This window comes from Cyprinodon variegatus, unplaced genomic scaffold (genome assembly GCF_000732505.1).
Source record: "Cyprinodon variegatus isolate N-32 unplaced genomic scaffold, C_variegatus-1.0 Scaffold1036, whole genome shotgun sequence".
NCBI lineage: Eukaryota > Metazoa > Chordata > Actinopteri > Cyprinodontiformes > Cyprinodontidae > Cyprinodon > Cyprinodon variegatus.
Genome location: NW_015151489.1, coordinates 162,319 through 180,397, shown reverse-complemented (window position 1 = coordinate 180,397; position 18,079 = coordinate 162,319). Strand labels below are relative to the sequence as shown.

Here is an 18,079-nt window from a genome sequence, read left to right as displayed (position 1 = left end):
CTCTTTTTTTTTTTCTCAGTCTGGGCTCGAGTTCATATTAACCACAGGTGTTTAGATATGTTGTTGATAAAAAATGATGGAAATTATCCCAACTTCTACAAGGAGAACACTTTAGTTTTTCAAGCAATTTACCTCAATGCCATTTCGGCTTTTATGACTTTACTTTTTTACTCTATATTTGTATTTAATTGCTTAAGAATAATAAAATGTGGGCTTGTATACCACAGCTAGTGATATAAAGAAAATTAATAAATTAATAACAACAGTTTTGTTTGCATACGGGGATCCAAAAAGGTACATTTAATGTTGATGTTTTCTGACTTGAAACATTATCCTCTTTTGTGTTCCCCGTTCAATGTGTTCTTTGCTCAAAAGAGGTATTTATTTACAGAGATTTACCACATCAGTCCAACTGGATGAGGTGCTGAGACCCCTTTTAGCAAAAATGCTTTGAGACAAAACGTCAAACTGACATAAAAACATCAGCTGTAATTTAACTGTCTGCTAAGCTGACAGGCTGAAAGAGAAACGTTCAGCTTTTGAAACCCAAAAACGATGAGAAGCAAACCAGTGTTTTGTTCTAAAGCACTGAGGGAAAAACAGGACCATTATTATTTTTTTCCTATTCTATTTGGCTGCTGTTCGCCTTTTAGAAGTCATGAGGCTTTAATATCAAAATATTTTCTTACTTTGTTGTAACCCTTTGAGGAATAAGGGGCACCATTTTATTTTATTTTCAATCAAATCTTTAAACAAGCTTTTCTCTATCTATGAAACTTTAAAGCACTGGATTGACATTTGAAATTTGTCTCCGTATTTTACTGAATCCTACACTCATCAGACGCCATCCAAAGCTGTCTGTGAGCTTCGGCTATATTCTTAAACTGTTATTTTGTATCTAAACAGACCACATTATTACGTTTGGATTACCATGTGGATCACACACAAAATAAAGCATTATATGCGTTTTATAAAAATGTTTATGTAACAAAATGTGGAATTGTATTTTAAGGTGGATATTACGGTGAATAGTTAGACAGCAATGCAGAGTTGCTTTCAAATTTATATTTTATACTCTTTAAAAGGAAATAAACATTGGTTCTGTTATTATTCCACATTTATAGCGTACACTATCACTCCTGATGCATTGATGTTGATGGTTGATGGTTGACTGTACATGAGGGGTTGGTTGGGCTTCCCTAAAAAGATCTCCTATCTTAACCATTTTTTTTCCTAAATGGTAGAAAAAAAGAAATTGGCTTTGTCAGCCTCTTAACCTTAATATTTGCGTTGCCTTAGAATTCATTATTTATAATTACATAGGAGCGGGTCTCGCAGCCATGGAGGCAGACATCTTTGCGCTACGGCAGCGCAGAGCCAACAAACTAGCGATTGCGAGATCGCCAAAACGTCACAACGATGTAGAAAAAATAACGGGTATATTTATTATCTTAAGTCTCCATGAAATCTATACCCTACACAGACTAATGAAATACTATCTGTAAAATTATCTATGTAAACAAACCTCATCACTTGAGAAGGTAGGTGATGCGGACGTTGTGGAAGACATTTTGTCCCGTAACGCTCGCCGTACTGTTGGGAGGGAGAAGCGGTGGGGGGGAGATGTTCATGTTGCTGCAGTCTGCAGTCTGACCGCTAGATGTCGCTAAAAGTTACACACTGTAGCTTTAAAGATTGAAAACTTTGTTGTGCCTCTGCAGCACATGTAAACTTGTTAAAACTATTTTTGAGCTTTTTTTTATTATTTAAAAAGGTTGGGTATTTACTAATATTATGCTACTGCAATAAAATAATAATTTTCCATCATTATTTTAAAGCTCTATACATGTATTTCAATGATAAATGTTATGCTTATGCAAAAGACTGGAATAAAAGTGCATAAAAATAAGCCACACTGTTTCTGAAAACAGTAAATGTTTTTTCTTCAGTGCAATCAAGAAGTGATTGCTGCAGCTGCTTTCAGTCAAGGTTCTAAAAAAACCAAAAAAACAAGGACAGACACTTCAATGGTCTGACAAGATGGAAAGAATATGTATAGCTTAACATTTGCAGATGAGCCACATAACTTAATCTAGGGCTGCAGCTAACGATTATTTTGCAAGTTGATTAATCTGTGAATTATTTTTTCAATTAATCAATTTATAATCGGATAGCAAAAGGTTGCTTAAAGAAGATTTTTTATGACATTAAACCAGGTGAAACTAAATCCTTTCAACTTGAGTAGTTCTGGATAGAGCATATTGATGGACCAAAACTTTTTTTAAATCTTAAATGTAAAATGTTAATCTGTATAATTAATATTCTAAGTGGGTTGCTCTGTCAGCTAAAGGCATGGTTTACACTTTCTATATTCCAGTTAACAATTAATCGTAATAAACACTAACTAAAATAGTTGATTAATCCACCTAATTGTTTCAACACCAATTTAATCCTTTTCTCATTTCACCATGATTCCATCGCCTATGAAGATTTTGGAGCAGGGGGTTTCTTTCTTGGTAGGTACTCTCTTATTTAATGATGATGTAAAACTTTTATAGTACAAGTGGTGTTCTCACTATCTTTTAGATAAGTATATCTAAGCCAGTATCCAAATTATTTTAAATTAAAACAATATATATCAACATATAGCCTCTTTAATTTGATAGGGAGGACCTGAAATATAACAACTTTTAGTCTGACAAAAGTATAAAATGTAAAGATGCTTATCCAGTATGGATAATAATAAAGGTAACCATAGTAACTATTAACTTTTTTTTCATCTACCCAATCTGGAAAAGGATTAAAAATGAAATGCATCAGAAAAACAATTTACATCTGCTAAAATTTGATTGGTTATGAGCCAAAGACCCTTGAAGCGTCTGAAAATCAAGATCCGCAGATAGATCCTTGTTGACATAATTTGAACAAGCAGATTACTGTTGGAATGAAGCAGCATTATACTGCAGATTTCAGGAAATGTTGATCTGCTCCATCCGTTCTCTAAACAACAACTCAAAGACCTTAAGGAGAGCAGTAAATTCCTCAAACATTGGAAGGATTCCAGTGTGCACAGTTAGTAAAAACAGGGAAACAGGTTTAGATCTTTCAAAAACTGCCAGAGAAATTTTAAAACCGCTTATGAAAAAGCAACATAAAGCTTCAGAGGATCAAGAGAATAAACACCGACTGAAGCCATTGGTAGGTGGCACCGCCAAGAAGGGGGAATGGCTCTCTGGACTTTTGTGATTGCTGTTCAGAATGTGATTTTCATGAAAATGCTAAAAAATGACCTCAAGAATTATCCATCTATACTCAAATAAAACTGAATGAAAACAATTCTCTCAGCAGCTAGTTATTTATTTATTTATTTATGTTTTAACTTTTAGGTTAAATATTCAAATATTCTAAATATACTGTAATATATAATATACATTTTATATACATTTTAATTTTAGGTAAGAATTAAAACCCTTTGAACTGGGCCGATATGTCTGAACTTCGCACATGTCTAATTGAAAACTCAGACTGCAGAAAGCTTTGCTCCATTTAATTCAACTTACTGACATTTAAGACCCTACTAAATAGATTTTTCAATGTTAGAATGCTTCATTTACTCTAAAAGCAGTGATAATGTGTGTGTGCGTATTAGATCATTGTCCTTCTGGAATATCCAACTTTGAGTTTCAGCTGTTCAGCTAGATAATGGTGGGGGATACGGTGGAAGACATTTGGGATACAGCACCTTCTTTGTCATTTATATCTACTGTATAATGCAAAAGTAAAGCAGAAAACACAGCATGATGCTGCCACCACCATACTTGATAGTAGGAACAGTGCTTTTTTGTCATGATTGAGATTGATTCTGTTTTTATAATAGAGTGAAAAACAGTTTTATGTTATTTCCAGGTTGGAGTTGTGAACAGAGTGGTGAGTAAGTGATGGGTCTGTGGTGTCAGGAATATGACAAAAGTGAACCATGAGCATATATTATGCTCCGCGGGCGCATTGAGGTATCTTATCTGTATTTACCACAAGCTTGTATCTAGTTAAGGTGTTTATGGCAATGGTAGAGGCAAGTTTTAACAGCAGGAATGATGGAGGAAGGCAACAGAAATGGATGGTAGCCTACAGTAGAAGACAGTTTAAACAATGGCGTAACGACACAAAAATAGGCCCATAAACAACATTATCTGGGTGGGCCCAAAATGAAGTACAACACCCCCATCCCCTACCCGCACCCTCTTCGCTAACGCATTGCACATAACCATTATGGTTATAATATATGCTCTGGATTACCCATAATTCCAAGTCGTAGTGTAAAAAATAAAATACTCAAATACATCGTTCTTTTAAGACCTTTATTGCGTTTGAAACATATTATATGAGTGTATTTTTTACCAACTGTCTAATGAACTATACACAGTTATTAACATAGTAATTAAAAGTACCACTGTCTGCTTTGCTGTTGGTGTTGTGTTTAAACGGCTCACCATCTTGTTGAAATCTGCCATGTGTTGGGGTATAAATATGGTCTGGTCAGTCAATCTAGTATCAGGTGGGTTTCAGAGGAATTTTTCACACCATTACATCTGCAAAGAGATGTCCTAGTCCAAAATTGCGTAGGGGACCAAGCAGATGTCAGTGAAGGGGCCCCTAAGAGATTGTGGGCCCCTAAGCAACTTCAGTTTCTGCTTACTGATAGTTACGCCATTGACTTTAAGGTAGAAAGGCTAGAGGTTGCAGAGAAATTGTGAATGTATTCCACTCAAGCAAGATGTTAAAGCCAGGAGGCACAAACACAGTGGAATTATGTTGTCCAGCTTCTGGTTTATTGAGAATGATAGACTGAGCTCCAGGTTTTATTTCTGGATTCAAAGCAGTAGATGTTAGGGAAAGTGTTCTTGAAGGTAAAGATCAACTAAAACAACAGGAGAATTTCTTGTAAAAAAAAAAATACATAAAATATAGCTGCTTATGATTCTTAGGGTCTCTGGGCTTTTTCAGTTTTTTCTGGTGTGAGTGAGCTTTCTGTCACAGAAAGGATCTCTACTGGTGTCTGGGCCAGCCCATTGCTGCACACCTGAGAACATTTCTCAATCAGGACGACTAGTGTGTATATAAGAAGGGAAAGGATAATTATTCTTCACAGGATGATTGCCCCTGATGGTATTCCAGTCAAAGACCAAAACCAGGAATACCTTTCTTGTAGAAATTTGTCTTCTTGTGAATGTCTTTCAACGTGGAAATTGTTATTGTTCCAGACAACCAGTGAACCTCAGTTTTTCTCTGATCCTAATGAAAAAGGTCTTACCTGTGGGCAGCAGTTCTCAGCCTTCATCACCTGCCTGCCCGCTCTCTTTTCAAGTACCAACGCTCTAACTTACGTTCTCCTGGACCTCTGGGATCCAGTCTGCAAATCCTGCTGAACCCCTACAGATCCATGCTACCTCCCCTTCATCCCTCAAGTAAGCAAATCAATTAGTCATCAGTTGCCATCAACCAACTCCCTCCTGATCAGTCTGCTTTCTCCCCTCAGACCAACCAGAAAGTTCAGTTGACCTCCTCCAGCTCTCTGCTTACAGGTTCTTGTTGCTTTTGTAAATAAAACCTTAAAACTCACTGATTCTCCTTATGATTCTAAATGTGTGTCAGAAAACTACAAACCAACATGACAATGATGATTAGAAGAGACAATGAGCTGAAGGGGATATATTTGATGGATCACATTTTCTAAGAAGCTGCCACCCAAGGCATGTTATGTAAAAAGATTTGTTTGAAAAGTTCTCCAAATTAAAGACCAGAGTTAAAAACTCAAGCAGCATTAGGATACCAGATGTAGAGAGCCTGATTTCTGCTCATGTGGACACAACAATCTGTCATCTGCCTCAGGAAACCCACTCTCTTTAAGGTAATCTTGACTTGCCTTAAAAGAGTACTAGCTGAAATACATTGATTAAGAGTCTTTGAATTTGTTTAATTATACTTCACTATGAGAGTCCAAGCGTGGGTCAGACCTCTAGAACAGTTGATATTTCCATGGCAAAATGGTCAGGGAACACAAACCGGAGAACTATTCATAAAACAAATAAAGCTGCCATTTCTGAAGATACTATACCTACGATACCTACTAGAGTTAGCAGAAAATCTATGAAGATAGATTTCTCAAATGTGTAGCTACAGATATACCAACAGTGCCACAAAAAAACTTGTGGTTAAGATCCAACTTGCTGGATGGTATGTTTCTATTTGAGTCTGACAGTATCCTTTATACCCTGTCCATGAAACATGCAAACTTAAAGAAAAATAAATACAAGAATTACTGCATGTTTTGGTTTTACCATATAAGCCTAAAAGAAAAACTATTTAAAGCAATCGCAAAACAGTTAATAACATTTTTGCACAAGATACTGTAGATGTAAACCTATGACCAGAACCTAATTTGATTTTATAATAAATTAATAAATGCAACAACAATCTAGGAGTGCAAAACTTGCCCCCGGGATAAGATTAATTCCTTTATAAATGATCTTTTCTGTATTAAGTGTAGAGACTATCTGTTGGTGTGTGTGTGTTATGTGTACTAACAGGAATTGGAGCTGTCATCTTTGGTCCCGTCCAGACTTCCATCCTGGCCCATCTGAAGATAGAAGCCCTGTCTGCAGAACAACCTGGTCACTATGCCCTTCAGCTGTGGTTCTACAAGCAGAAAGCACAGCAAAGAAGAAAGTGATGAGAAAAAACAACACACCATACATAATTACAGAATGTTTCAGAAGAGTTTGAAATAACTTTAGCAAGTGTTGGTCACTAATGCACAATGTCATCCCGTGAACTCAGCTCTAAGATGCACCATGGAGGGCACCTTTGTGATAAAACACCTTTTTAAATAAGCACAATGTGACCACATGTGACCTCCTGCACCCTGAGGGATTTCCTTTGCAGAGTCTAGTCAAGCACATCCAATCCATTACAGGATTTTTGAACTAATCCGTCCTTCGTGGTCATTGTTCCACTTGAATAACATTGATAAATTATTTCTGAGGCTTTGATGCTAAAGTGCCGCCTCGCAGCAGTTTTCTACATACCCAGCAGGCCTTGTGATTGTACAGTATATTGATCTACAGTTACAAATATCTCCCGTTTTCCTTTTTGATATGGTGTAAACAAGCCAGCAAAAGATGGACGACCTGAAAAATAGCGCATTAAAACCTAATACTCTTCAGTAAAACTTTTCTTAATGCTTATAATTTTTCAGCATTCTTATTTAACAAAACACTATTTTTCCAGGCAGAAATCCAAACATCTAAGGACCCTAATGTTGATATTTACCTGTAAAAAAATACATTGAATAAATCAGAACACAATTTTTGTTATTCCCTCAGGAATTACTACATAACGTTAAGAAACAATTATCTAAACAGATGAATAATTTCTAATTGGACAAATAATTTAATACGATGTTATTTTACCACATATTTTATTGACCTGGATTTTTTGCATTAGTAACACAATCCAGTTATTCTAAAAAACGTTTAAAAGCTAATTAGACCTTATTCCAAACCATTCAAGTTAAACTTTGGTTCTTGGACATAAAATCAATGCTGAACTGTGATATTATTGCAATATTTTATTGATTATAGATAATCAGTCAATAATAAGCTTTTATCTTTTCTTTATTATTGTCAGACAATATTTTTCTCCTTTAACAAAGATGGCTGCCTTCACTCCATGTTTAATCCATCTTTCCTTTCTGTCCAACATCCATTTTATCTAAACATTTTTCTAATTGATCTAACGTGATTATAAAATTTTCTAACTCTTAATTTGGCAGGTTTTTATATCTGCCAGCTACAATTTTGAAGAAGTGCGATGTTTAAATATATTTCACTCTATGAGTAAAGCATTCATTTTTGGAAATTTTTGGAAATGAATGATGAAAAATAATGAATTTTATCAGAACATTCTTTTTTTTATGCATCTTTATCTTTGCAGGAATGGAAGTACAAACACATGAACTGATGGATAATGGGTAAATGGAAGGATAGATGGACTATATGGACTATAATAATAGGGCAGATGGAAGATATATAAATGCATAGACAGACAAAAGGATTGCACTGACACATAGATTGAGAAAAGGACGCATCGAAGGGTGGACAGCCAGAAAACCGATTAATGAATGGATGGTGAGATATAGATGAAGGAACAGACAGACTGATAAAGGTAAAGGGATCGGTTGGATAAATGTATGAAAAGCTGTACAGATGTTCAGGAAAACAGGACAAAAAGTGATTTCTCACACAGAGACCCAGCCCATTCTGTCATTTAAAAAAAAAAACGGAAAAGAAAAGACGAGCAAACAGCTGCAGCTGGAGAGTCAGTGTAAAGGTCACCTTGAATGTACCTCAGAGATATCCCTCAAAATAAGGATGAATGACAAGTGACAGGAAAAAAAAGCCTTTCACATTTATCCCACAACTATAAATCGGCATATTTATTGACTGACAGTAAAGGGATAAAAAAAAAAAAAAAAAATCTAGGGTTTTAAAAGCTTATAATGTGTTTTTGTTTATAAAATCATCAAGTAATTTAGATCCAAGTCTGATTTACTATTATTTAAATCCTTTTTTATTGCAGCTAAAAAAAAAGTCTACTTGACCTTAAGCTTGCATTAAAAATAATAAGTAAAAAATAAAATAACTAACACCAGCTTTCTTCACCATAAGGACCTAAGACAGCTCTCCTAGCATGGCCGCTCACCCAGATGCATAGGACCACGCCCATGATCACCCCATGAATCCCACTCCAGTGACTCTGCAGTTATAATGAGTGCGGGAATCCCCTTTGAGTGTGCGAGAGACAGAAGGTGAATCATTAAAGGTGCACCCTCTAATGCACGGAGACGGAAAAGAGCTCCGATTGACCCAGTTTGTGAGGAGGAGCGCCAGCCGAGTGTTAGGGGTGTTTTCCATCTTTGAGGGGTCCATGTTGTGCAGCAGGAGGAGAGAGGAGCGTTGATGCTCCAAACAAGCACTTCAACTGCAATTCCCAGCGCATCATTTGCCATGTTTTGAGGGGAAGTCAATAAAAAAGAAAATAAATTACAATCAGAGTAGACAGATAATTAATTCTGCCAGTCAATGCATATTAAAATTCTTCTTAAAATGACTTCTGATGTCAGTCCTTATCCTTTATAGTTAGAAATCATGATATAAAAAATAAAGATAAGAACATTTCTCCCTCAAGTCAGTCTCACCATCCTCCCAGACAGCCTGTAAGCACACGGATCCTGCATATCTTTTATAACGAATTCCTGACATCTCTATGTATAACACGTCTTAGTCTTTAGTTTATTTGAAATACAGAATATTATCTTCCACCATTTATTTATTGCACTTGTGAGGGTTGGAATGAAAAAAGGAGGTAGTTTGAAAAGAAACTACACAAGCACAGAGGAAAGGAAAGGGGGAAAAGGAGGGTAGCTAGAATACACAAGAGGAAAGATGGATGACTGGAAGAGAGACAGAGAGGATAGGACACAAGGAACGACAAATAAAAAGAAGACAATACGTTGAGAAGAACGATGCATGAAAGTGAGAAAATAATACACGTGGACAAAGGAAAGGATGACAGGAAGGAAGTAAAGAAGGAACAATATTTAATGATAAGGGAAAAAATTACGCGAAAGGAAGAAAAAAAAGCAAAAGAATGAAGAAAACTGGAAAAGGAAGGAAGAAAAGAGACAAAGAATGCAGGGTAAGACACAAGAAAGTGAGGTGGGACATAATGAAAGGAGGAAGGACAGGAAGGACGATAAGAAAGGACACAGGAAAAGAAAAACATGGGTAAAAAAATAAAGATGTGAAATAAAACAGAATGAAAACCAAAAAAATAGATAAGGAATTAAGACAGGACGGAAGCTGGATTCAATAAACAATAAAAGGACAGAAGGGAGAAGGACAAAAGGAAGGAAACAACTGAGGAAGGAAGAAAGGAAAGTCTTTGATTAGTCAATATCTGTTTTGCAAAAAGTAAAAAAAAAATAGGAAAAGTAAAAATGCAACATAAAAGACATGATGAACTCAAATAAAACCAGACTCTGCAATATTACTGTGATCTTCTTCAAGTGCCGAAACCAGACCCTCTCTGTTCGTCAATCTGGTCACATCAGCCTCAGTGATTTCCTCTCATTATGCCTCAAGCAGGTGAGTTATATAAAGTTTATTTATATCTAAAATATAAATATAAATTGGTTTAATAAGATCATAAATTCTCATATCTGTTAACGAATACACTGCAATGTTTTTGGACCAACTGTAACAGACAAAGCAATGATTGCTTTAAATGAGAGAATAGTTCAATCTAAGGGTAATTAATGTTAAATAACTGACCTAAAGATATTTCCTATGGCTTCCCAGACCTGGAAAAATATACAAAAAGTGTTTGGTTTTTTTTTACCTTCAGTACTGGAGCTGGAACCACATCTAACTCAACCCCCCGGCTCTGTGTGTTGGATGATAAAGAATAACAGAAGCAGGTATATTTTGGCGGCCTCATCAGAACACAATTCAGGCTTGTGACTGAGCTGACAAAAATGTTCAAGGTTGCAGAGTTTCATTAAAAACAAAAAACTTCCTTAAAGTTGGTTTGACGTCTAAACTAACACCCACATCTGCTCAGAATGAGCTGAGTAAAACAAGCAGTCAGTTGTTTTCCTCCTATATCCAACTGGAAAGATGATAAAACTCACTCTGGGTCACAGTCTATCTGGACTTTTGGGGGAATTAACCTATTCCAACAGGTTATACTAAGATATTATTCTCTATATCTGTGAAAATAAAGTATAGCATGCACGGTTTTTAACATGCATTATTATAGAGGTTTGTCTCTACCAGCTTTTTAAATCTAAAGAAATATTTCTTCCAGCAAAATACTGCCATCACTGTGTTACACCATGGGGACGTTCTACTCCAGTTTTCACTACCTAGCCATTTGTATACAGGCAAAGGGTAAATAACTGGGTCTTAGTGCACAGAGTATGTTCTTACACAGTGTGACATTTATAGCTTGTAGTGAAACTATGAGCAGTGAATCTTGTTGTAACTCTTCCATTAAAACTGAATTTTTTTTTATCAAATTAGGTGAAACTAAAACTTTTCCACTAGAGGAGTACTAGATAAAGAATATTGATGGAGGAAAACATTTTCTTTATCTTAAATCCAAATGTTTAAATATTTTCTTACAGTTTTAATATAATTTCTGCTCTAAATGGGTTTCTCTGTCAGCTAAAGGAATTTTTTTGGGTCTCTATACTCCAGTTACTAGTTGACGATTAGTTCAATTATCGATTAATCACGAATAATGCGATTAATTGTTTTAGCCCTACTGGGAACTGTGTCCTAATAGCTTTAGTTGTGTTGTAATCGATCCATTTGAAGATGCTGGGTGAAGCAATTTTCTATCAGATGTTTCAGTTTGGAAAATAATCTGATCTTAATTCAATAAATCTCTTTCCCTGATCTGTCAGCTGCGTTCCTTGGTCTACATGAATCTTTTCTTCCCACTAATGTCGTCTATTAAACCTCTAATGCCTTGAAAATAACAGACGTAACTTAACCAAGATTAAACTTCACACATTCAACTGTTTTTTTTAATAATTTTAAAAACATTCACACTTTTTCCTCGGCTTTACAGTTAAATAACTTACTTTAGCTCAATCTAATCAAAAAGTTTGCAGTTCTAAAGAAACAAAACGCCAATAACCTTAAAGCTACAGAATAGAAATATTTCTCTAAGGTTCTGAATGAGTCCAAACACAAATTAAAGCAGCCCCCTTTAAAAGCTTATTGACCTTATACACTCCTAATTACAGCAGGACATCGATGAAAAGCCCTCATATACACATCTAACTTTGTTCTGATTACACCTTTTTACACACTTTTTATCTCCTCATCCTGAAGGCTAATGAAGCTACCTAGGAGGTCTCATTAACACTTGCAGAGATATATTTGACTCGCCGCAGCTGTGCTGCCCGACAGATGACAACCCGGGCCATGATTTTCACAGCTCATGTGTTCTTTGCAGACCTCCCCCTTCCCTATACATAAATATGGGAGAAACATGTACCCAGATTCTCTTTTTTTATACTTTTCTTTTCAAATAGCTGCTCCTGAACACCATAATTATAATAAAATCTTATTTGTAAAGGACTTCTTCATCAAAGGTCTGCAATAGAATTAGTTTTAATATCTATCGATCTGTTTCTTTCATTTATTTTGAACATGAACAAGAGGATAAATACATAAGACTCAAATATAGAATGAATGAGAACTGGTTATTTGATGTTTAAGTGTAAAGCAACATTTCCTAAAGCTGTTTAAATTATGTTTTTTCATAGATACAATTATAAGATTTATGATTTTATTGAGAATTTTTTTACAACAACAAAAATTTGAATTTGTTTTTTTAATTCAGGCTAAAATATTACCCCCTAAAATCCTGGCATTATAACAATGGGATTTAATATGGAGAGCTACTGTTAGTAGAAATTGAAGTAGACTTAGACTTAGAGAGATTTATTTGTCATTTTGTTAACACAAGTGTAAAACAAAAAGAAATTTTGTTTAGTACAGCTCTCTGGAAAATTTCATTTTTTTTAAAGTGCAGCCTTGAAAAATACTAAAAAATATATATAAAAACAGTAATATAAACATATGACGAAAATGTTTTAATATTTATAAATAGTTGACATGAACTTCATCCACTTGGTCGTCCATTTTTTTCCCTCTATCACTGTGAGATTCCCACTCCTCCCAGTACATCCATGTGCCTTTTTTTTTTGTTACTAGGGATATTCCCATCCTCATGTTGCCATGGGAACAGCCTCGTGATTCCAGACTGTTCCAGAGGAAGGGTATTCCCCCATCCACACACTCACGGATACACAAACACACACACACACTGAAATGACTTGTCTTTTGGAGACAATGCGATCTGATTGAATCAGTCAGCCAATCAAGGCTGCCACGCGGATTTGACATATTGCATTGTCTGTTAATTTGTCAACACGCGGAGCTAAACAGCATATAGAGCGGCACCTCACACAAGCGAGGCGAGCGGTGTCTTGGCGAACAAAAAGCACCCAAGTGAAGAATTTGTGTGCAGCAAGTGAGCGTGCACGATTCATCCTCATTTACCTCAGGTCGATAAGTGATTACAGACACACGCTGAGAGTCTAAAAGGATGAATCTGAATTAATGGCAAAAAAGATAATGATCTAAATTCTGCAAGTCTGGGAATTATCTTTACATCTTGTGACATTAAATGGAAAATAAATAATGTTATTTGTTAATTGTTTGCATCAACCACAAGGCATGGGAACGCCCTGTCCAGACAGCCTGTCATCGACATGCTAAGAGACACACACAATAAAAAGGAAAGCAAAGACTTGCCTCTCCTTAGGTAACATTAATCACTAGCAAGGTTCTTAATGTGAAACGGCTCTCCAATCGAGTCACTTTTATTTAAAGCGCTTCCTGTTTTTCCACCTGGGCTAAAGTTCACGTTGCAGTATGAGACCAGAGCGGCAGAGCTGTCTTTTATCTTAGCATTTGACTCAAGCTCTTCCAGAGAAATGCGTGGGTGATCAGGGGTCAGCAGGGAGACCCCGAGGCCCACCTTTACATGTCCTGACTGAAATGCCAGGTCAGGCTTGAGAACCCTGGATGATTTTCCGGCTTCAAACTATTTATTTTCCTTAAATTGAATTATTGTTGTGAATAGTTTGAGATTTATTCTCTTTTCAGGGTTTTATCAAAATCCATTTTTACAGTCCAGAGAGACAGCAAGGCAAGAGAACAGGGCAATTTTTTTAACCTTAAAGCTCCATTCATATATTATCTCATAATTTTGTACAAAAATGAAGTTCAATTGTTACAATTTCCTTTTCCCTGATAAGTCAGGCAAGTATTTCTTTTTGTTCCACTTTGCTTATGGTAACCCAAATTTAATCCAATACATTTATTTAAGGTATTCCTATTAAAAAGCAAGAATAAAACCTTTTTTCAGTTCACCAATAGCCATATAGATGCCGTGAAAAGATGCAAAAAAGGTACCCTAGTTCAGCTTCTTTTTAGCCTACATTGAACACTGCAAAAGCAATCTAAAAATGAGTAAAAATGTCTTAAATTAAGAGTATTTACCCTTAATTTGAGGAGGTTAAAAAAAACGATCTGCCAATGGAATGCGCATTTTACTCTAAAATAAGTATAAAATAAGATAATTAGATATTATGCACTTGGAATTAGAGACTGCAGTTTTTTGTTCTTATTTTAAATGTAAATAGCCTTAATCCATCTTAGCTGCTTAATTCAAGAAGAAATGCTCTTATTTTAAGAAAAAAAAACTTACTTACTTACTTAGATTTACATTTTTTGCAGTGAAAAACAATGGTGGTAGTATCATACTGAGATCAGAAAACTGGTTAAAGTTAACGTAGAAAAGCTGCAAGTAGCATTTTTTTCCCTCTGCAGGAAGACAATCCTCAACATGAAGCAAGAGCTGCAATAGACTGGTTACTATTGGAGCATTATAATGTGTAAAAAATGGCCCTGCCAAAGTACATCTAGTTTAAAATTTAAGCAGAACTTGTTCAAAGACACTCTCCAATCAACCAGAGCCAGTTTAAGTCCTCTTAAAGGGAAGCATGGCAACAATTCCCCCAAAAGACTTGGAGGTATAACTGAAGCAGGGCTGCAACTAAGCATTATTTAGTAAATCGATTAATCTGTAGATTATTTTTTCAACTAATAAACGGATAGAAAGGGGGTCCTTAAAGAAAACTAAACCAGGTGAAACTTAAAGTTTTCCGATTAAGGGGCTCTGGATAGAGCATATTGAGAGACGAATAATATTTCTTATTTTACATACAAAATGTTTACTTTTCACAATTTTTGTCTAATTGCTGCTCAAGGTGGGTTGCTCATTCAACTAAAGTCTTATCCAGTTAATGATTAATTGTTAATTCCTCTTCCACTTCACATTATGCACCTCCATTATTTTGTTCCCATACATAAAAACACAAGTATTTATAGTTAATAATAAAGTTAATGGTTGCAAGGAAGAAAAAGTGAAAGAAATTCAAAGAGTAAGAATATTTGCACAACGCACTGTAGTTACCCAACCAATTATGTTTAAATATATATATATATATATATATATATTCACATTACACATGGTCTATAAAACGTCAGTGTTCTAAAGTAGTAATAAACCTGTAGCTATTTCCAAACTAAGTGATGAAGCAGTTCATCACCTCCGGCTGTCGGAAACCAATCATTTTCTCATTATTGAACCCATTTAATTGATAAGAGAAATTGACAATTATTTGCCGCATCCAAACAGAGAACATCTTGTTTTTTCTTCTTCTGCAAATAGGTCTATAATAGAAAGCAGCAAATGAGTGCTGATCCAACAGACGGATGTGTTTTTTTAGTGAATTACAAATGATGACAAAGGGAAGCAGAGGAACCCTGCCCAGCGGAGGAAAAGGGGACACAGTCTGGGGAAGCTGCTGGAAAGGTCATTTAACCGTCTCCTTTTCCTTACGAGCGCATCATCTCTCCTCAAGTACACCTTTTGATCAATCCAACTAAATATCAAACATCAAAAAATAACCATGAATCCTTTGCTGATGTGAATATACAGCAGAATAAAACCATGAGGAAAAAAAAAATTTCCCCTCCCAACGATGTGACTCAGCCTAAAAGGAACGTCTCAACACCGTAAATTAGATTTCTGATTGAAACCCTATTTTCAGACTTTGATTATGTTTTCCGCTCAACCTCAAAAATCCTCTCATGACAAAATGTAACATTCCAGAGATCAGGTTCGTTAGCAGCTTTTATTTCAGCAGAAAATCCCCCAACACCGGTAGAATACTTTTTTTTTTCCTGCTCGCACATTTAAATAATAAAGAAAATAAAAACATGAGCCAGAGAATTTACAAAAATATACCTATCAGTATTAGTGTATGATATTGGCAATTTTACATTTTCTTTCCGTTCACACGGTGATGAGATTGTGGACATTGCCAAGCTTTCATAAGCTGCTCTTGTAGCTGGAAACGGGAGCAATGGAGAGCTTGAAGCAGAAAAGGAGGCAAAAAAAAGGTATTATGAAGCTGGAATGGGAAGGGGGGGTGAAAAGATCTGAGGTTGGAGGTGAGGGGGAGGAAAAGAAAGACTTCAGGTAGGAAGAGGATTAAAAGAGAAGGGGAGGAGAAAAGGAAAGGGGGGCAAGAGGAGAATATGGAAGGAAATTAGAGAGAAATAGGACATGGAGCTGGGAGGAGGCCAGAAAACAGAAGATGAGCGAAGGCAAAGGAAAACCAAGCATTCTGAAGTGTATAAGTACACCTTGATTCTGGATCCCCAGATTGCATTGTTTGGATACTCTGCCTCACTTAGGAACTGCAGCATTTCTATATAAACGACTGTGGTTTATGGAATGGTTATAGCTAAGAAAGTAATATTAAGATTGTGGAAAACTGACAAAGTTCCTCGGTTTAAATTGTGGATGAGCAATTTTATTGAGATTCTTCATTTGGAAAAACTGCGATATGATGTTAAAGGCTCCACTAATAAGTTCTGTAGCATCTGGCAGCCAGTTTTGAACCATATTTCTCAGTCTAAGACTGACCCTGACAGCCGCTCAGTTTCATAGATATGCAGTACTATCCTAAAGTGTAAATGGTAATCAGTGCAGTGTAACCTTTACTTAGATAACTTCCCTGGCTTGTTTTTAATTTTTTTTTCTTCCTATCTTTCTCTCTTCTCTTTCCCTCTGTTATTGCATGTTTTTTTTATTTTTATTGTTGTTATATTGTTAAATATATGTATGCTTTATACTCGGGTGTGTTATTTTTGTATGTTGCACTTTGACAACTTAATAAACATGTTTAGAAAAAAAAAGGAAAAAGTAAGAAAAAAAAAAACAGGTAGTAAGAAAGTAGAGCAAACCAAATCATACAAACATGACTCACGCACCATCACCTGCTGGTTTCCAACACAATCATTTGATTTGAACGCCACTCATCTCCCTGCAGCTTCCCATAGCACACAATCACAACATCCTCATTAAGCAGCATTCACTCCAGCTCTATATGTGATCATCCCAAATCCCTGCAGGCTGGATCTTTCCTGTGGTCTCTGGACGGTAATGCTCTGAACGAAGTCCCTCCTCCTGCACCCCTTCAACGATCAATCGAAACACGAATTAAAACAATTGCAGTTCAGAGCCCATATGATTAAAATAGCTTCGAAATGTAATGCATTTTTTCCTGACAGCAACTTTTAGGTAAATAAACCCCAGAACAAGCTGCAACAGTTCCACCGCCGCCCCATTAAAAGATGCCGTCCTGGGCAGTGAGCCCTACAGACTGGCACTGGGAGCTTAAATGGAAGCTGTGGGGAAATTTTGACTTTTTTGGTTGGTTTTCATTAAAAAAAGGAAAAAGAAAACACAATTTTAAAGGAAATGATGAGTTGTTCAAGTGAGATAGGTGAAATTATAAGCCGGAGTATGAGACTCTCAGGGGAGAAGGTGAGACCAGACAGACTAATCTGTGCCTTCAATAATGGATGCACCTGCAAACTAGTGAACCATAGGCCACTAGAAGACATGACTGTGTGCGTCAGTGAGTGTGTGTTAGTGCACGGGCCGTTTGGGCGTGAAAAGAGAACTAGATTTGTGCGTGTGCGTGCGTCCTCACACCTTGCCTCCTTAGCCTCCTCTTCTTCAGCCCGAATATTCTCACTTTGGAGAAGATGTCGACCAGGTTTCCGTTGCACAGCCCCTGCTTCTTACCGGGGCTTTTCCGCCGCCGGTGAGCAGTCGGTCGGTGGGCGTGTTGCTCCCTGGCCTGCCGCTTCTGGCGGATCAAACCGCTGGCGATGGCCGCTGCCATGTCTCCGCCGAAACGGGCGACGGGGAAGCGCCGCCGTCTCCGTCCGCGTCTCCGGTTTGTTCAGTGTCCACCGGAGAGGGGGGACGGAGGGGGGGGGACGGAGCGCAGGCAAAA

At 36.6% G+C, this 18,079-nt stretch overlaps 1 protein-coding gene across 2 annotated transcripts in view; it reads right to left on the bottom strand.

The window, feature by feature from the left end:
* Positions 1-18,079, bottom strand: part of LOC107100956 (fibroblast growth factor 14-like) — an 80,158-nt gene that overhangs the window by 29,299 nt on the left and 32,780 nt on the right. The window contains exons 1-2 of one of the 2 annotated variants that reach the window (XM_015399661.1): positions 17,773-18,042; positions 6,586-6,696 (exon numbers count right to left, since the gene is read on the bottom strand). In XM_015399661.1, the coding sequence (XP_015255147.1) occupies positions 6,586-6,696; positions 17,773-17,965 (304 nt within the window). In that variant the 5' untranslated portion in view covers positions 17,966-18,042. Of the gene's footprint in view, positions 1-6,585; positions 6,697-17,772; positions 18,043-18,079 lie in introns of those variants that run through there. The other variant, XM_015399660.1, reaches the window with a different exon arrangement.